Below are 21,670 nucleotides of genomic sequence, written 5' to 3'. Positions count from 1 at the left end.
TGCATACAGGATAAACAGCGAGTCAGATTTTCTGACTCCAGCCGTCCTGGAAACATATATTTTCAAGGCCCTGACAACGTCAAGCAACTTAGAGTCCTCTAAGTCCCTGGTAGCCGCAGGTACCACAATAGGTTGGTTCATGTGAAATGCAGAAACCACCTTAGGTAGAAATTGAGGACGAGTCCTCAATTCCGCCCTGTCAGAATGAAAAATTAAGTAAGGGCTTTTATATGATAAAGCCGCCAATTCTGACACACGCCTGGCTGAAGCCAAGGCTAACAGCATCGACACCTTCCATGTGAGATATTTTAAGTCCACAGTGGAAAGTGGTTCAAACCAATGTGACTTTAGAAAACTCAACACCACATTGAGATCCCAAGGTGCCACTGGAGGCACAAAAGGAGGCTGTATGTGCAGCACCCCTTTTACAAATGTCTGAACTTCAGGTACTGAAGCCAGTTCTTTCTGGAAGAAAATCGACAGGGCCGAAATTTGAACCTTAATGGACCCTAATTTTAGGCCCATAGACAGTCCTGTTTGCAGGAAATGAAGGAAACGACCCAGTTGAAATTCCTCTGTAGGGGCCTTCTTGGCCTCACACCACGCAACATATTTACGCCAAATGCGGTGATAATGTTTTGCGGTTACGTCCTTCCTGGCTTTGACCAGAGTAGGGATGACTTCTTCTGGAATGCCTTTTTCCCTCAGGATCCGGCGTTCAACCGCCATGCCGTCAAACGCAGCCGCGGTAAGTCTTGGAACAGACAAGGCCCCTGCAGTAGCAGGTCCTTTCTTAGAGGTAGAGGCCACGGTTCGTCCGTGAGCATCTCTTGAAGTTCCGGGTACCAAGTCCTTCTTGGCCAATCCGGAACCACGAGTATAGTTCTTACTCCTCTCCTTCTTATGATTCTCAGTACTTTTGGTATGAGAGGCAGAGGAGGGAACACATACACTGACTGGTACACCCACGGCGTTACCAGAGCGTCCACTGCTATTGCCTGAGGGTCCCTTGACCTGGCGCAATATCTGTCCAGTTTTTTGTTTAGACGTGACGCCATCATGTCCACCTTTGGTTTTTCCCAACGGTTTACAATCAGGTGGGTGAAGTCCCCACTCTCCCGGGTGAAGGTCGTGTCTGCTGAGGAAGTCTGCTTCCCAGTTGTCCACTCCCGGAATGAACACTGCTGACAGTGCTATCACATGATTTTCCGCCCAGCGAAGAATCCTTGCAGCTTCTGCCATTGCCCTCCTGCTTCTCGTGCCGCCCTGTCTGTTTACGTGGGCGACTGACGTGATGTTGTCCGATTGGATCAACACCGCCTGACCCTGAAGCAGAGGTTTTGCTTGACTTAGGGCATTGTAAATGGCCCTTAGTTCCAGAATGTTTATATGAAGAGATGTTTCCATGCTTGACCACAAGCCCTGGAAATTCCTTCCCTGTGTGACTGCTCCCCAGCCTCTCAGGCTGGCATCCGTGGTTACCAGGATCCAATCCTGAATGCCAAATCTGCGGCCCTCTAGTAGATGAGCACTCTGCAGCCACCACAGGAGAGACACCCTTGTCCTTGGCGACAGGGTTATCCGCTGATGCATCTGCAGATGCGATCCGGACCATTTGTCCAGTAGATCCCACTGAAACGTTCTTGCATGGAATCTTCCGAATGGAATCGCTTCGTAAGAAGCCACCATTTTTCCCAGGACCCTCGTGCACTGATGCACTGAGACCTGGCCTGGTTTTAGGAGGTTCCTGACTAGCTCGGATAACTCCCTGGCCTTCTCCTCCGGGAGAAACACCTTCTTCTGGACTGTGTCCAGAATCATTCCTAGGAACAGTAGACGTGTCGTTGGAATCAGCTGCGATTTTGGAATATTTAGAATCCACCCGTGCTGACGTAACACTACCTGAGATAGTGCTACTCCGACTTCTAACTGTTCCCTGGATCTTGCCCTTATCAGGAGATCGTCCAAGTAAGGGATAATTAAAATGCCTTTTCTTCGTAGAGAATCATCATTTCGGCCATTACCGTGGTAAAGACCCGAGGTGCCGTGGACAATCCAAACGGCAGCGTCTGAAACTGATAATGACAGTTTTGTACTACAAACCTGAGGTACCCTTGGTGAGAAGGGTATATTGGAACGTGGAGATAAGCATCTTTGATGTCCAGAGACACCATATAGTCCCCTTCTTCCAGGTTCGCTATCACTGCTCTGAGTGACTCCATCTTGAATTTGAACCTTTTTATGTAAGTGTTCAAGGATTTCAGATTTAAAATTGGTCTCACCGAGCCGTCCGGCTTCGGTACCACAAACAGCGTGGAATAATACCCCTTTCCTTGTTGCAGGAGGGGTACCTTGATTATCACCTGCTGGGAATACAGCTTGTGAATGGCTTCCAAAACTGCCTCCCTGTCGGAGGGAGACTTTGGTAAAGCAGACTTCAGGAACCGACGAGGGGGAAACGCCTCGAATTCCAGTTTGTACCCCTGCGATACTACCTGTAGAATCCAGGGATCCACTTGCGAGTGAGCCCACTGCGCGTTGAAATTCTTGAGACGGGCCCCCACCATATCTGAGTCTGCTTGTAAAGCCCCAGCGTCATGCTGAAGACTTGGCAGAAGCAGGGGAGGGCTTCTGCTCCTGGGAAGCGGCTGCATGGTGCAGTCTTTTTCCTCTTCCTCTGCCCCGGGGCAGAAAGGAGTGGCCTTTTGCTCGCTTGTACTTATGGGAACGAAAGGACTGAGTTTGAAAAGACGGTGTCTTTTTCTGCTGATGTGAAGTGACCTGGGGTAAAAAGGTGGATTTTCCAGCCGTTGCCGTGGCCACCAGGTCCGATAGACCAGCCCCAAATAACTCCTCCCCTTTATACGGCAATACTTCCATGTGCCGTTTGGAATCCGCATCCCCTGACCACTGTCGCGTCCATAACGCTCTTCTGGCAGAGATGGACATAGCACTTACTCTTGATGCCAGGGTGCAAATATCCCTCTGTGCATCACGCATATATAGTAATGCATCCTTTAAATGTTCTATAGTTAACAAAATATTGTCCCTATCCAGGGTATCAATATTCTCAGTCAGGGAATCCGACCATGCGACTCCAGCACTGCACATCCAGGCTGAGGTGATTGCTGGTCGCAGTATAACACCAGTATGTGTGTATATACTTTTTAGGATATTTTCCAGCCTTCTATCAGCTGGTTCTTTGAGGGTGGCCGTATCAGGAGACGGTAACGCTACTTGTTTAGATAAACGTGTGAGCGCCTTATCTACCCTAGGAGGTGTTTCCCAACGCGCCCTAACCTCTGGCGGGAAGGGATATAATGCTAATAATTTTTTAGAAATTAGCTGTTTTTTATCGGGGGAAACCCACGCTTTATCACACACCTCATTTATTTCCTCTGACTCAGGAAAAACTATTGGTAGTTTTTTCACACCCCACATAATACCCTTCTTTGTGGTACTTGTAGTGTCAGAAAGGTTCAATGCCTCTTTCATTGCCGTGATCATGTAACGTGTGGCCCTACTGGACATTACGTTTGTCTCGTCACCGTCGACACTAGACTCAGTATCTGTGTCAGGGTCTGTGTCGACCCACTGAGGTAACGGGCGTTTTAGCGCCCCTGACGGTGTCTGAGACGCCTGGACAGGCACTAATTGATTTGCCGGCTGTCTCATGTCGTCAACAGTTTTTTGCAAATTGCTGACATTATCACTTAATTGTTTAAATACAATCATCCAGTCAGGTGTCGACTCCCTAGGGGGTGACATCACCAACACAGGCAACTGCTCCGCCTCCACATCATTTTCCTCCTCATACATGTCGACACACGCGTACCGACACACAGCACACACACCGGGAATGCTCTGATAGAGGACAGGACCCCACTTAGCCCTTTGGAGAGACAGAGGGAGAGTCTGCCAGCACACACCCAGCGCTATATATATATACAGGGATAACCTTATATAAGTGTTATTCCCTTATAGCTGCTGTTATCGTTATTTGCTGCCAAAAATGCCCCCCCTTCTCTTTTTTACCCTGATTCTGAAGCAGGACTGCAGGGGAGAGTCAGGGAGCCGTCCTTCCAGCGGAGCTGTGAGGGAAAATGGCGCTTGTGTGCTGAGGAGATAGGCTCCGCCCCTTCACGACGTCCTTATCTCCCGCTTTTTTGTGTAAAAATGGCAGGGGTTAAAATACATCCATATAGCCCAGGAGCTATATGTGATGTATTCTTTTTGCCACCTAAGGTATATACTGTTATATTGCGTCTCAGGGCGCTCCCCCCCAGCGCCCTCAGTGACCGGAGTGTGAAGTGTGCTGAGAGCAATGGCGCACAGCTGCGGTGCTGTGCGCTACCTTAGTCTGAAGACAGGATGTCTTCTGCCGCCGATTTCACTGGACCTCTTCGTCTCTTCTGGCTCTGTAAGGGGGACGGCGGCGCGGCTCCGGTGACCCATCCAGGCTGAACCTGTGATCGTCCCTCTGGAGCTAATGTCCAGTAGCCTAAGAAACCCGATCCACTCTGCACTCAGGTGAGTCCGTTTCTTCTCCCCTTAGTCCCACGATGCAGTGAGCCTGTTGCCAGCAGGACTCACTGAAAATAAAAAAACCTAAACTAAACTTTTATTCTAAGCAGCTCAGGAGAGCCACCTAGATTGCACCCTTCTCGGCCGGGCACAAAAATCTAACTGAGGCTTGGAGGAGGGTCATAGGGGGAGGAGCCAGTGCACACCATCTGATCCTTAAGCTTTTATTTTGTGCCCTGTCTCCTGCGGAGCCGCTATTCCCCATGGTCCTTACGGAGTCCCAGCATCCACTAGGACGTCAGAGAAAGTATAAATGCTTTGTTTTCTTACACTTCACAATTCTTTAAAAAAAAACAAATGAGACTTTGGGGTCTATTCATGAAGCAGTGAAAAGAGTGAAGAAGTTGTCCATGGGAACCAATCAGCTTTGAAGTAACATTTATCAAGTGCATTCTATAAAATTATACATAGCAGCTGATTGGTTGCCATGGGCAACTTCACTGGCTCACTTCCCACACTTTTCACTGCTTCATGAATTCATGTACTTTACAGTAGAGTTTTTTGTCAGCAGGGAAGTTTATATTAGTTCTGTGAAAGCCTATTCCACAACCCTAGTTGCTGACACTGATTATAGTGTACACAGATAATACCTGACTGCTGGGATTTCGTACCCAACCCAATACTACCATTACTACTACCACCAACACTACATGCTGGTGACCAAACACTAATGACCCTATCTCTAAAAGTAATGGAAGTGTGTTTCCAGATTTTAGGTGCAGAACTACAATGATGGGCTTTGGTACATATTTCTCTTTCTTTGGGTTGATAGAAATCCCAGAGAATACTATTTCTTGAACACCACATGGTAATTCCCCCTATTATGTGACCCATCTTACCTCTCTCCATATCGCATTCTGGTGAAGAGGCCCCGCTGCATTCACTTCGGGGGCCAAGGACAGGAGATATCAGCCCATATTCAGATAGGGATACTGGGCTTGACAAGTCCAAGCTGCCAGGACGTAGTGCAGATGGATAATTGCTCAGAATCTCAGACGGGCTTGTTGGACCAGAGCTTAAGCTTGATAGAGATTGTGTCTCAGAGTCTTCTTCAGAGATCAAACTGCTAAGGTTATCATCTTCAAACACCTCCGAGGTCACTGTAGAAGGAAGACATCTATTTAAATTCATTTGTTATTGTCACACACACAGGACTGGCCATTTACTTGGGATGTAGTCAGAACAGTGACATGCAGATGCATGTCTTACACCTAGCCTGGATACGCCACACAGTGCAAGTGAGACGCCAGGTCCCATGCAACTCTGCTTGCGCCGAGCATCTTTTCCCCAAAAAAATACATCTCAGCCTTATCACATTCCCAGACCAGCAGACTGCACCGAGTCATTTGGTATGCAACACTTATATATGTGTGCGACTGAGTCTGTGTACGAAGCACAAAAAAACATAGCATGGAAAAAAGCTGCTGTAATGTAGCACTTCGTATACAGATTCACTCGCTCGCACATCAAATGACACTCGCATCACATTGCAATGAAGATACATTTGTGGGGCGAAAACTATGCAAAAATCACACTCAGCGCAAGAAAAGTTGTGCGGGACCTGGCACACAGAGAGGGGCTTTTTGGTGTGACTGCACCAATGATGTATGAGGACACATCTGTATGAAATTACTAACTGTATGATAAAAGATTAAATAGATAAAATAGATAAAATAGCACTGTCAACATTCTGAACAGGATGACAAAACAGACTATATCTCTTTCCATACGTTAATATCAATATACTATAATGAAGTTGTACCAAGCAATGACATACTCCTTTATTTCACAATGAATATGAAGTATTCATAGAGGATTTGTACCTTCCACCACACATAGCAGAAAGAGGCCATCTTCTATAAAGTGTCTGTAAAGCCACTTTAAAATATGTTTATGCATGGACCAATGGACATTTTCTAAAGTCCAACTAAAGACAACAACAGATTAAGTTAAGTAAGTTATACACTGGCATATGTATGATATAAGAAAGATGTTAATCATTCCTAACTATAACTGTGGATATCAGAGTCTGTAAAGCTAGGGTGGCCAAAGTGTCGATTGCATTCAACAGTGGACACACAACTAGGTAGATTCCAGCGTTTGGAAGCAAATGGTTGATTGTCATTTGCTTCCATCCATTACCAGATTATTGTTCCCACCAGACAGATTGGACAGAAATCTTTAGGTGTGTACCCAGCTTAGGTGACAATTTGTTGGACAGGGCTGGCATGCGAGTGACAGATTGTTGGACAGGATGGCATGCAAGTGACCGGTTGTTGGGAAAGGGGTGACATGCGAGTGACAGGTTGTTGGGCAGGGGTGGAATGCAAGTGATAGGTTGTTGGACAGGGCGGCATGTGAGTGACAGGTTGTTGGACAGAGGTGGCATTTATTTTGTTTACATGTCATTGGCTCTGAGCCCTAAAAAGCATACTTCCCAACCATCTCAAATTTTACCAGGATAGTTCCCACACCCCTTGGCACAAAGCCGCGCGCCTTTTTTCAGGTGCGCACCTGCAGCATGCGCAAATGTCCCAGCTTAGTAGAGCCTGAGAGATTTTTGTCCTTTAGAGAAGATTAGGTAGTCCAATAGTCTAGCTGCTCCTACTGTATTGTTATTAGGGGAAAACAGATGCAGTGAAATGTGCCCCCTTCATGAGGTAAACTGCACTACCACCCTGTAACAGTGTGGCTTGTCACTGGTCCTATGCGCTTACCTGTGCCACATCCAGCACCATTTAATGGTGGTTAGTAAAATGAATTTGCCAGTTCTGTGCTGCACAGCGGACAGAGGTGGTCATTCCGAGTTGTTAGCTCGCTAGCAGTTTTTAGCAGCCGTGCAAACGCTATGCCGCCTCCCACTGGGAGTGTATTTTAGCTTAGCAGAAGTGCGAACGAAAGGATCGCAGAGCGGCAGCAAAGTTTTTTTGTGCAGTTTTAGAGTAGCTCAATACCCACTCAGCGCTTTCGATAACTTCAGACTGTTCAGTTCCTGTTTTGACATCAAGAACACGGCCTGCGTTCGCCCAGCCACGCCTGCGTTTTTCCTAACACTCCCTGAAAATGGTCAGTTGACACCCAGAAACACCCTCTTCCTGTCAATCACTCTGCGGCCAGCAGTGCGACTGAAAAGCTTTGTTAGACCTTGTGTGAAACTACATTGTTCGTTGCAATAGTACGACACGCGTGCGCATTGCGCCGCATGCGCAGAAGTGGCTTTTTTTGCCTCATCGCTGCACAACGAACGAATGCAGCTAGCGATCAACTCGGAATGACCCCCAGAGTGTTGCGGGAAGAAAGTGCAGCATTTAGCAGCCCCATGTGTCACTTAGAAATAAGTGTAACAGAGGAGCAGAAAGGCAACAGTTAAAAATTGCTCCATTACTGACTGAACAGCAAAGTAAAAACACATTGGCATTGGAACAAATCTAAACCTGCATAATAAACAAGTGTTTCTCTTTAGCACAATATGTTTACCAGACAAAGAGCTAAACCCTCATGGGGAGCAGTGTGATTTAGATTACCATGATATGAAAAAGAAGCCGTAGGCTGGAAACTGTAGAAATAAGGTCACAATAAAGGCAGCACTGAGTTCTCAAACATAACTCAATCACAGTACAGTAAACTGCCACCCAAAGTCAAGCAGATAAGGACAGCACTTTCCTGTTCTGTAAAACAAATGGATCACTTGGCTATTTGTGCTATGTTATCCCATCCCAGTGTATACACAGGATGCGTACAAACTCTGTTGCAGACAATGAACTTGCGTATTAGCTGTTACGGATGGTACTTTAGCTGGCTATTACATTCTCATGTACAAAAGTATGGCATGATCTGCATGCATGACACTTCTTTCAACATCAACACAGTCAGCTAGGCCCACTTGCTGGCTGGACACAGATGGCAGTGCTGCCCAGATACCGCCGTACTTGTTGGTTACACAAAAGGAATAAAAACAAACGTACGTAGGCCCGGTCCACTCTCTTCACTGTTCAGTGTGGTCGCTGGCATCGGTTTTCCCCGGAAAACACACTCCCTTCCTTTTATACTGTGGGAGGTAAATGCTCTGCTGTCCAGTTGGACTGGGCCAAAAGTCACTCCGCACACACGTTTAATATGGAAACAGTGCAGCAAAACTTATTGGCTGCATCAAACTGCAGGGCACAGGGAAATTTTTCAAGGCGTACTGTCAGAGAAAAAAAAAACATGGGGAGAACACTACCCATGCTAGGTCTCTATGGACACCCCCTCTGAATCCTCCACAATCCATTACACCCATAAAAATTACCGGGCTGGCTGCTGCAGGCTCCCCTGAGTCCCTGGTCTGCATTCTCTCTGCCAGGTCTCACGAGTCATGCTGGGAGTAAGGGACAGTCTGCAAACGACTTGCCACTATACAAGTGTAATCAACAGGGTTTGAATACACTTGTAAAGTAAAAAAATAGTTTGCAGACTGTCCCTTACTCCCAGCGTAAGATTGTGCAGAAAGGGAGACACCTGACTATGACCGACTCATGGGAGACTGAAGAAAAAATCCGACACAGCTGCTGCAGCTCTCCAGCAATAAAAAAAAATGCCAGAAATGACAGGAGGGGCGTGGGCCCCTCTTTCCCCCCTGGATCCGCCACTGACTGTGTACCTTTAGCTTTACAGTGCAACTTAAAGTAGGTACACACTATAAAATATATGGGGCCTAATACAGACCTGATCATAGCAGCAACTTTGTTAGCAGTTGGGCAAAACCATGTGCACTGCAGGGAGGGCAGATATAACATGTGCAGAGAGAGGTAGATTTGGGTGGGTTATATTGTTTCTGTGCACGGTAAATACTGGCTGCTTTATTTTTACACTGCAATTTAGATTTCAGTTTGAACACACCCAACCCAAATCTAACTCTCTCTGCACAAGTTATATCTGCCCCCCCCCCCTACAGTGCACATGGTTTTGCCCATCTGCTAACAAAGTTGCTGATACGATCAGGTCTGAATAGGCCAGTCATGCGATATTAGTAATTTCTAGCAATCTGCACAACCATCGTATAGTGTGTATGCCCAATCCGTCCTTCACTGCTGTCATCTTTAAATTTCTTGGACAATGCGGCGTTGTTACACGCAGCATGTAATGATATATAGTGCTGTCCTGCGGCAGATCACGTAGTGTGTACGGCAGTGTGATGTATCACGTTGGCAGGTGTGTACTCCGCTTTAGAGATGAGCTAGAAAATCCCCGCGCTCAGACTTTAAACTGGTGCAAATATTTCAACATTTGCTGTCATGCAGCATTGCTGAAGTACACATTCTTTCTGGATTACTACTATTATCTTGTATCTATCAAGTATTGCTGAAAAGGAGTAAAGCATAAAAACAAAAACAAGGTAGGAACAAAACATGAAAATGCATAGTACAGCTAAAAAACCTTAGGTAAAATCACAGACAGCGACAAGTATATGGCAGAGGATACAGTAACTTGCAGTAGTTTTAAGGAGCAGGCAGGGGTAAGTCACAGGGAAGAGTGCACTACAACTCTTCATCGCTCACAGTATGGGCGAAAAGATGGTACCTGAGTCACTGAAGGGAACAATAACAGGAGCACCAGTGGTATTTATAGTGTAGGGGGAGAGCAAGAGGGAAAAGGGCCAGATTTACATTCTAATCTAAAGGGAAGCAAACAGTTACTGTGAGTGAGTAATTGAGGCCCCTACTGTACTTTTATTTTAGCATTATTATTTTTTTTATTTAAGACTGCATCAGACACTGGTTTTGGGCAATAGAATAAAAATGTACTATGCTCTGGCTATAGTACAAAGTCAATGAATGTGGTTTCGGTGTAATGCTAGACTGTATATATGATTGCTTGTTAGAGGTCTCAGATTGTTCATAAATGGATACAAGGTTGTAATGTAAATTTCTTTAAGAGCTTCCCCAATGCAAACAGCATGAACTTACTGGAAATGGTGTCAGATTCCAGCTTACATGCAGAGAGATCTTCCACAGAATTATTGCCTTCAGCACCGACCCCACGCCCCCTGGGGCCCATGGCTGAGGAACGCCTTCTCTCATGTATTTCATCAGAAATCATCTCGAGGTTCTTCAGGGCAGTTTTGTACTCTCCCTTTGCCAGAGAAAGCTTAGCCTGGAGGTCATCCACAGTCTTCTTCAGTTGCTGATGACAGAAACACATTGTTTAGCATTTTACCACCATCTAAGACAAGTGCTTGATTTTTCACACAACAGACAGTATGGAATAAATGTGATGACTGCAGAGTTGAAATCACAACATCGATCCTACGTACATGGCACTCAGCATCAAACTGGTGTACGTAAAAATGAGAAAACTGAGTATTAGAAAATTTCTCTGTATAGTAAAAAATGTATCTTCACTATAAAAGATGACTTTGCAGGTCTATGTTCTTATGCTTTACCAGTATTTTAGACCTGCCATTCACCAGATCTCTAGCCACCATGCCTGGTGTTTCAGGGGTTTGTTTTTCCTGTGCATACTTCCCATCTTTTACTACCAATTGTCTCTCTCTCAACTCTGTCCCCCTCTCTCCCGTCCTTCTCTTTCATCTGTTCCTACTCTACCTCTTTCTCTCTCATCTGTAACTCTCCTTCCCCCACCAGTTCTCTAATCTCTGTCCCCATTCCTCACATTCCATCATGTAAGTCTACTTTGTCCCTACTCCCTGTGTATCCATCTTTCATCTCTGTCCCCTACCTCTTCTGCTAGCTCTTTCTTCTCTGCCCAGACTCCAGCCTGGGGGGGAATATCAAGAAGGGACTTCTGTAGGTTCTAAAGACAGACAGGAGGGAACAGTACTGTGCCTTCGTCAGATTGCTAGCTATTTTGCCCGACGTTGCACCACTCCTCCACCTCCATATAGGCGAAGGGAGAGCACTGCTTAGGATGTCATGATGGGTGGGTAAGTAGGGTCAACTGCAATAGTGGGATTTGTATTTGTAGTGGGCTCCAGCATACAGATAAGGGGCACATGCATCTCCATTCACGTTTACAAGGACCACCAGTGGCCTGTGCGTGACATTGTGATCATGAGGACCTAGCATTATGGTCTGGGACGGGGAGAAGATAGCTTTATCAAGCATCACAACAATGCCAGCATTATACAGTTAACAGATTGACTTTTGACATAATGGCCACTTAATGTCCCTTTAAGTTAAGTGGATCCCTTAAGTGGTCTGTCTCTCTCCCCCCCCTCCCCCCCCCAAAAAAAAAAAACACCCCACAACCACATTACTGAACAGCTTCCTCCCACCCCCAGGCAAACCAACCCCATGGCCACACAACTAAGGGGGCCCCCCAGGCAAACCAGCACTCCACAGCAATCCCCCCGGGCAAACAATCCCCCCCCCCAACCCTGCGACCACATCACTACCCCCTCCAAAGCCGCAAATCCCCGGCCATGCATGGAACCTCTTATCGGATAGCCCTATGCAGCCGTAGTTTGGAGACAGCACAGGCCGGGACGGACAGACACAGCAGTCAGCACAGACAGGGATGGACATTCAGCACATGCACTCCTGTGCATGAAATGCCTGCCACAATACATGCACTCCCACGAATCTCCACTGAAGAGGATCTGCTTCCTCCCTCCATAATCTGGTAGCCAGGCAGCAAAATCTAGGAGCCATGGCTACCTGGCCCCTGGGATTTGTCGAGCCCTGCCCTATTTAATATTGGCTACATCAAGCCTGTCTGTATTCTGAGGGTTCCGTTACAGGCTAATGTGAGTAAATATGGAATGCCATACTACATCACAGATCTTGATTTAGATTAAGTAAATGGTGTGAGACACCAAAGAAAAAAAATATACAAAAGAGAAATCTAAAAGTAAAATTCAGGGTATATATAATTTTGGGGGGAAAGGGAGTATAAGCAGGAGAAATTACCCAATCAAGTAACAGAAATGGTGCTGAGGGGCAGTTCCAATATTTTGGAACTGGGTGAAAGTGGACTGGACAGTGCAGGCTCCTCTAGCTCTTATCAGGCGATTCCAGAGCATGACAATTAGCAAGCATTCATCAGGTGACCAGTCAGTGCTCGTAGATGTTTCACCAAAATGGTTCTACTCTGGTTTTGTTCTTACTATATTTAGCAGTAATTTTATTTATTTTAGTCAACATTATCTACAATCATCTAAATATATCGAATTTTGTACAAACCTCAAGCTGCAGGTAATACTTTCCCTTCATTTCAAAATAGGGTCTAGACAGAAAGAAAAAACATAAGGCATACATTACAGAATGACAAGGCTGACACAGAACGAACAGTGGAGACAATGGAAGCAGGTCAAAAGAAAGTCTGTGGTAGACTGAACTACTATACTAATAAAAAGGGATGTAGTTGGCACCCCGATGGTCAAATTGCTAGTTGTCAGTAGACCTTAGCCGGAATCATGACAATGCTCAGAATCCCGACAATCTGCATCCTGAACGTAAGTATGAGGGGAAGAGTTAGGCTGCAGGGGGGGAAGGTTAGAGTTAGGGTTAGGCTGCAGGGGGGAGGTTAGAGTTAGGGTTAGGCTGCAGGGGGGAGGTTAGAGTTAGGGTTAGGCTGCAGGGGGGGAAGGTTAGAGTTAGGGTTAGGCTGCAGGAAGGGGGGGGGAGGAATAGAGTTAGGGTTAGGATGCAGGGGGGAAGGTTAGGGTTAGGCTGTGGTAGGGGAGGGTTAGGGGGAGGGAAAAGAGAAGGGATAGCAGACGTACTAAATGTTTCGGGATTCTGTCAGTCGGGATGCCACTTTTGGTATTTTGTCGGGATCCTGTTCCCAACCCGATAAAAGCCCTTTAATGCACATACAATGCAGAAATAACAGACCAAAATTATAAATAATGTATAGGCAGTCTCCTATCTAGACATATTTTATATTTTCTTGCTGTCTAAGATAGTTTCTTTTATTTTTTAAAGTTGTCTTTCCTGCCTCCTAACTCTAGTTAACTAGTTAGTGTGTCTTATACCACCAATGCCTTTCTAAATGAGAAAGAGGGAGCATCTGTCACTGAGTCTAGTCACATAGTCACTGTGTTAATGTTGAATACAAAGTTCCACCTAAAATCCATTTAAGGAGGGAAAACATAAGCAAATCATCTTTACTGTTTAATCGTAGAGTTCTGACATCAGAATGCTTTATTTATACAGATTACCTTCCCCTTTTGGAAATCCATATAAAAAAAAATTCCCAGGGTACATTGCAGGAAATTCACTATTTTAAGCGCCTGAATGCTGTGGGATTGCAGATACATTTATGATTAGTTTTTACATAATATAATGATTAATACTGTGCACAACGGGCATATGGCCTGCATGGGAGTATTTCAGTGCGACACCATGAGTGTTAGGAGATATGTAAGTGTTGCAAACCCGTAATACCTATTCCCAGATTAACAGATAGAACCAGTAACTTTTGGACCTTTGGCAAGCACCAGCTCAAATACTGTATATTTACAGTACACTTGGAATTATGGGAAGGCGCACGATATTAATGTCACCTGCAGGATCTTCAAAGTTATGACTTCTTTCTACTTAAGTCTTTTTGGAAATCTGACATTTGACAGCAACTTGCAATTTATATAGAATGAGATCTAATGGATTATGAAAGTATTAACAATGAATTAATTTGTTATTATTTTAATCCCCATCTTTCTGCATATGTACTTAATACCCAATCATTTATATGCGGCACAGAAATAATATTTCCCAGTCCTTCTTGTAATTCAGAACACACTTTTTTCTGTCTGACAAAAAGTATCATTCATTAACACTCTTGTGACACATATGTGATGTGCAAAGATGAAAACATAATACATATGGAGGTAAGCTTCGTGTGGAGAACCAGTTCAATATAAAACTGCAAATAACAATTATACATCAGGCGCTCTGTGTACAAAACAATAGAATAGTACTCTTATCGGTTACCTTTAGAAATTAGCAGCTCCCATATGAGTATTCTGTGGTACTCGTAATAAAACTAGGAAATATGATATAAAAGTATCACAAGGAAGCGCTTACATAAAAAGTATAAACTTGTCTCAATTTATTATAGAACAACAATTTAAAAATAAATAAAGTGCATAGATTCTAAAAACAATGTATAACACTGCTGATATTGAGAACGCTGCAACACATATTAACCAAATAGTATACCCTTATAAAGTCTACAAAAGGATTATAATTCAAGTGGTAATTCACTATAATGCTCACAGCTCAAGTTCATATGGCGCCAAGGTTCCAAAGAGAACTAGAATAAAGATGCTTGTGTGAGTGCTGTTTAGCTCAGGGTTCCGGTATGAATGGTCGACAATGTTAAGGTCGACCACTATTGGTCGACATGGACTAATGGCCGACACATGAAAATGGTCAACACATGAAAAGGTCGACACATGAAAAGATCGACATGAGTTTTTTTTTTTTTTTCGTTTTCTGCGTTAAGTGACGGGGAACCCCATTTTGTGCACCACGTCCCCTCGCAGCTTTGGCCAAGGTACCTCGCTGCGCTCGGCACAGGTTACCATTCCCAATCATATTCCGCGTGGATCGTAAAGTATGAAAAAGTTCCAAAAAAATTAAAAAATAAATAAATCGTCAACCTTTTTATGTGTCGCCCTTTCATGTGTCGACCATGTGTCCAGGTCGACCATGTCAATGTCGACCAATAGTGGTCGACCTAATCAGTGTCGACCTTAACATTGTCGACCATCTGGCAGGATACCTTAGCCCAGCTAGAGCCGTGGAGCACGCACTGTGCTAATACCTCCCCAACCGCCTGATGGTTTGTAGCTCACCACTGGTTCCATACGGTCTCAGCAAGACCGGCAGTCTGTGTGCAGGGTTCGTGATTAGATGTGGGAGCGGTGGTGTCAGCTTGATTGATGGGGAGGGAGGGCGCAGCTCTTGGCTGAACGGCTGTGGCGAGTGCCGCTGATGCAGAAGCTCCGGCTGTGTGAATTGGTTAGTTGGCGTCTAGAAGCTGGTGAAGGCAGCGTGGTGGGTCCTTAACACGTTTCTCTGTTAGCCCCAACAACGGTTTCATCAGAAGGTGAGGGAGGTGGTAGCACAGTGCATGCTCTATGGCTCTAGCTGAGCTAAACAGCACTCACACAATCATCTTTATTCTAGTTCTCTTTGGAACTTTTACGCCATATGAACTTGAGCTGTGAGCATTATAGTGGATAACCACTTAAATTATAATCCTTCTGTGGACTTTATAAGGGTATGCTATTTGGCTAATATGTGTTGCAGCGTTCTCAATATCAGCAGTGTTATACATTGTTTTCAGAATCTATGCACTTTATTTTTAAATTGTTGTTATATAATTAATTGTCTGAGACAAATTTATACTTTTTATGTAAGCGCTTCCCTGTGATACTTTATATCATATTTCCTAATATAAAAAGGAGCTTGAAAAAACAAAAAACAAATAGGGAATGGGTTAATTAATGGAAATAAAGAAACAACTATAGTATAAAGACAAAGCACAGTTTAATCGTAAACAGAGTGAAATAAATATTATAAAGAACACTGATAAATATGTATACAAAATATCAGGGCATTACATTGTGTAATGTTCCATGGGAATTCTGAGTTTGGAACTTGCATACGTCACCCGTGTACACAAATGTTATGGTGTATGATTGAATAATTAGTATCCATGTCTATCACCGCTACATCACCTGTCTCATTGCAAGTGTTCAAAGTAAACGGCTGACACTTCTACTATGTTGAGTACAGAGTGGCAAATATATTGGCCAACCAATTGATCGGCCAATAAATCTTTTGCTGATCTGCAGGTGTGTACAAGCAATATGTCTGAACGACGTCTTTCACAGATATATTACATCTGCTGTACAGCACAGCAGATAGCCAATATATCTGCAGATTTTTATTTTTTTTTTCAAAATATATTTATTGAATTTTGTTATTTGAAAAAATGCATTACAGAACATGGAGAATGTATAATGAAAAAATTTCCATTGTACACAATAGTCATCAATTCCAATTATCTACATAAGGAAGGAAAGGTCAACGATACGATCATCCCACTGGAATCAGTAATAGTTCTCTAATGTAGTTATCAAAATATATATTGGCCCCAGGGGTAATGTTGGGTGGTATTGTCTAGTTCGGTATATTGCATGACATTTAAGACATATACATTTCACTTTCTCCATGGAAGCGTCCAGAGTCCTTTACTTATATCATAAGAGACTCTGGAGAAAGAATTGACAAGTGAGAGCAACAAGGGAAGAAAGGTTGGGGTGGAGGGATGGGGGGGGGGGGGGGGGACAAACTGGGAAAAGGATGGGGGAAAGGTTAGTCAATCGTCTAGTTAAGAATATTTCAAGTCTCATGTATCAATACAGTATAATTGTGTCTGTACATCTGATATTATTACTATGTCTCCTCCAGATTGGGGAGATTTGTGATGTTTTCTTTTTTGGCCTATCAAAGAAGTCCAGTGTGGGGAGGTTATAGTGTGGGGGATGTTGTGTAAATAAACGGTTCCCATTTCCTAAGAAACCGTGTAGTCTCAGTAGAAGAGCCTGTGCAAACAAGACATTTGTCATAAGACATATATTTAGCTAGGAGGTTTTCTACTTCCATTAGGCTCGGTGTGTGTCTGGATATCCAGTTATTGAGGATTACCTTTTTTGCTACCGTGACCAAGATCATCAAAAAAGGTATCATCTTTCTCTGTGGTATGGGGATATCCCATTTCTCAAAGTTGGCAAACAGCAATGCTATTGGGTCTAATGTAGCTGATATGGAGAAGGATGTATTAATATATCCCACAATTTTATACCAGAACTTTTTTATGTGACCACAGGACCAGAGATTGTGATAAAAGGTGGCCGAATAGTACCCACACTTCGGGCATCTTCCCGTCTCCTCTTGGACAAAATTACTTCTCTGGCTCTGGGACACATATGCTTTATACAGTGTCTTTACGTGTACTTCCTGGAGGGTTGAAGATTGAACAACACGAAGTGTCTGTGTATAATATTTGAATATTGTATGACTATCCTGTAATAAAGGTATATCTCTACTCCATGTGTCAGTCATCTTTTGCCAAATCTGAGTATGAAACGGTTCCATAAGTTTTAAGTAGATATCTTTAGGTTTATAACATTTCTTAATAAACTTAGAGAAGATGGGTAACAAGGGGTCTACTGAGAGGGAAGAGGAGGTCATAGGGGGGAGCGAGTGTATGTAATGAAATAATTGTTAGATGGAGAATTGATAGGAGTCTGGAATATCATATAAATTCTGAAGATCCTGAAAAGACATCAATACGCCTCCTGAATCGAATACCTGGGCAATCGCTTTAAGGCCTTTCGTCCGAAGGCGTTGAAAGACTGGGTTTTCCAATCCCGGGGTAAACATTGGGTTTCCCCATATAGGTAACCAAGGAGAATTGCAGGGGTTATGGTGTAATTTCTCATTTACAAACCACCAGGCTTCATAAGTATCTCTGAATATCAATTTGTTATATATATGTGCCGGTATGTGGGATTTGGGGGTGTGCAGAAGTGCTCCTGGGGAGAATGGGGCTAAATCAGTACAGTCCAATGTTACATCAGTGTAAATATTCTGTTCCGTCAGCCAGTCAAGGGCATATCTCAGCAAGAGCGCCCGTGAGTAATTAGCAAGATTGGGAAGTCCCAATCCTCCTTTTGTTTTGGGTAGTTGTAATTTTATCAATGAGATCCGGGGTTTTTTAGATTTCCATAAGAATTTGCTGCATGCGAACATTATACGTTTCGTGTCTTTCCCTGTCAATTTGATGGGTAGCATTTGCATTATGTATGTCAGTTTTGGGAATATCACTGTTTTAATGACTTCGATTCTACCCAGCAGTGATAGGGGTAGGTTATGCCATCGTGATAAGGATTGTTCCAGGAATGCGATCACTGGGGGGTAATTTAGTCTATAGAGAGATTCTAGTCTATCCGGTATGTATATTCCAAGATATTTAAGTTTAGAGTCCATTACCTTAATAGTGCTCAAGTTGTCAGTCATTGGGAGGGTAGGTTTAGGGCCATTTAGTACAAGGAGTTCCGATTTATTGATATTTATTTTATAACCGGAAAACTCCCCGAATTGATGTATGATATTAAGTGCTGTCGGGATAGAGTGGGTAGGGTAGGATAGAAAAAGTAGCATATCGTCTGCAAACAATGATAAGCGGAGGTCTGTGCTTCCCATCATAATGCCTTGGTATAGGGGAAATTGTCTGAGGGCGACAGCTAGTGGCTCGAGGGCGAGGGCAAATAGTAAAGGTGACAGTGGGCATCCCTGTCTGGTTCCTCGTCTGATCTTAAAGCTCGCTGACATCAGTCCATTGCATATGATCCTAGAGGTAGGGAGAGTGTATAAAGTTTTAATAAACTGTATAAATTTTTCGGGGAAGTGGAACCTGGCTAGGGAGTCATATAGGTGATCCCAGTGCACCATGTCAAAGGCTTTCTCAGCGTCCAGGGATAAAATTGCTCTTGGCACTTTGGGCATGGCGCACTGGGAATCCTGTACTGCGGCCAGCACCCTCCGGATATTATTCACAGAGTTCCGTCCCATGATGAAGCCTGTCTGGTCCTGGTGAACCACCAGGGGCAATACTAGTTTTAAGCGTTCTGCCAGAATCTTGGTCAGAATCTTGTAATCCAAATTTAGGAGCGATATCGGGCGATATGAACCGGGGTCAGACAGGTCCCTACCCGGTTTCGGGAGTATCCGTAACGTAGCTTCATTAAAATAATTTGGGGGGGTACCCATTGTCAACATATTATTGTAAACTAGTGTAAGAATTGGAGCTAGTTTGGGGGATAATAATTTATAGAAATCGGAGGTATAACCATCCGGGCCAGGCGCCTTCCCATGTTTCAGTGTTGATATTGTCGCCAAAACCTCCTCTACTGTGATTTCCGCCGTCAACTGTGTGTGACAGGAGTTTGGTAGTTGTGGGAGAGGTAAGTCTACCCAGAATGTTGGCACCGAGTGGGGGGTTGTAATGGGAGGGGTATATAGGGATTCATAAAAGTTTTGTAGAACTCCAGCTATTTGTGCATTAGATGAGGTCAGGGTACCATCTTGTTGTCTGAGAGGATGTATGGTGGATGGCGCTCGTTGGCCCAGTAGTAGATTTGACATCAGTTTGCTAGATTTATTTCCATACCTGTGAAATTTACATCTCCCTTTAAATGTGTATGAGGATTCTAAGCGTGCAAATAAATTATTAAATTTCTGTGTGGCTATCTTATAGGTTCCTTTCGTGGCTATCGTGGGGTTACTTTTATAGGCCTGGAATGCCGTGGTAAGAGACTGTTGGGCTGTAAGGTATTCTGCAGAGAGGGTTCTTTTGCCTGCAACCGAGTGGGAGATAATTACCCCCCTCAGAGTGGCCTTAGCCGCCTTCCTGCAGATTTATAAGTGCATCTTTTTGTGCTTATGAACCACCATCATCTGCATATATAGCTGCAGATAGATTGAACAGCTGATATATCTTTAAATAATGGGCCCTACAAACTAGAAGACATGACCAATGTGGAAGATGAACAATGTGGAAGATTAGCAATTTCCCTCGAACTTACCAGTGCAGCTCATCCAGGATGGCACATCAATGCGAGCTGTGGCAAGAAGGTTTGCTGTGTCTGTCAGCGTAGTGTCCAGAGCATGGAGGCACTACCAGGAGACAGCAGTACATCAGGAGACGTGGAGGAGACCGTAGGAGGGCAACAACCCAGCAGCAGGACTGCTACCTCCGCCTTCGTGCAAGGAGGAACAGGAGGAGCACTGCCAGAGCCCTGCAAAATGACCTCCAGCAAGCCACAAATGTGCATGTGTCTACTCAAACGATCAGAAACAGACTCCATGAGGGTGGTATGAGGGCCCGACGCGTGGGGGTTGTGCTTACAGCCCAACACCGTGCATGACGTTTGCATTTGCCAGAGAACACCAAGATTGGCAAATTCGCCACTGTCGCCCTGTGCTCTTCACAGATGAAAGCAGGTTCTCACGGAGCACATGTGACAGACGTGACAGAGTCTGGAGACGCCAAGGAGAACGTTCTGCTGCCTACAACATCCTCCAGCATGACCAGTTTGGCAGTGGGTCAGTAATGGTGTGGGGTGGCATTTCTTTGGGGGGCCGCACAGCCCTCCATGTGCTCGCCAGAGGTAGCCTGACTGCCATTAGGTACAGAGATGAGATCCTCAGACCCCTTGTGAGACCATATGCTGGTGCGGTTGGCCCTGGGTTCCTCCTAATGCAAGACAATGCTAGACCTCATGTGGCTGGAGTGTGTTAGCAGTTCCTGCAAGACGAAGGCATTGATGCTATGGACTGGCCCGCCCGTTCCCCAGACCTGAATCCAATTGAGCACATCTGGGACATCATGTATCACTCCATCCACCAATGCCACGTTGCACCACAGACTGTTCAAGAGTTGGCGGATGCTTTAGTCCAGGTCTGGGAGGAGATCCCTCAGGAGACCATCCGCCACCTCATCAGAAGCATGCCCAGGCGTTGTAGGGAGGTCATACAGGCACGAGGAGGCCACAGACACTACTGAGCCTCATTTTGACTTGTTTTAAGGACATTACATCAAAGTTGGATCAGCCTGTAGTGTGTTTTTCCATTTCAATTTTGAGGGTGACTCCAAATCCCGACCTCCATGGGTTAATAAATTTGATTTCCATTGATAATTTTTGTGTGATTTTGTTGTCAGCACATTCAACTATGTAAAGAACAAAGTATTTAATAAGAATATTTCATTCATTCAGATCCAGGATGTGTTATTTTAGTGTTCCCTTTATTTTTGAGCAGTGTATATATATATATATATATATATATATATTATTTATGAACCTTTTATAATTAATTTTGTATTAAGTTGGTGGCACAGTGGAAATATAATTGGTGGGGCAGTGGGAGAAAATTCATTGATGGGGCAGTGGGAGAATTTATGACGGAGACGCTGTGCGGCTCCCGTCAGCGGCTCAGCTAGAATGGAGCCACTGCCAGGGAGGGAGCCGCTGCCGGGGAGGAGCAGCAATGTCACATTGTGCCCATCGCTC

At 44.5% G+C, this 21,670-nt stretch overlaps 1 protein-coding gene across 2 annotated transcripts in view; it reads right to left on the bottom strand.

The window, feature by feature from the left end:
- Window positions 1-21,670, bottom strand: part of SH3BP5 (SH3 domain binding protein 5) — a 168,563-nt gene that overhangs the window by 16,678 nt on the left and 130,215 nt on the right. For both annotated transcript variants that reach the window (XM_063922346.1, XM_063922345.1), the window contains 3 exons: window positions 12,765-12,807; window positions 10,530-10,746; window positions 5,424-5,684 (listed from right to left, as the gene is read on the bottom strand). In XM_063922346.1, coding sequence (XP_063778416.1) covers window positions 5,424-5,684; window positions 10,530-10,746; window positions 12,765-12,807 — 521 coding nt within the window. The remainder of the gene's footprint in view (window positions 1-5,423; window positions 5,685-10,529; window positions 10,747-12,764; window positions 12,808-21,670) is intronic.

This window comes from Pseudophryne corroboree, chromosome 5, assembly GCF_028390025.1.
Source record: "Pseudophryne corroboree isolate aPseCor3 chromosome 5, aPseCor3.hap2, whole genome shotgun sequence".
Classification (NCBI taxonomy): domain Eukaryota; kingdom Metazoa; phylum Chordata; class Amphibia; order Anura; family Myobatrachidae; genus Pseudophryne; species Pseudophryne corroboree.
This window is presented reverse-complemented; position numbering and strand designations above follow the sequence as displayed.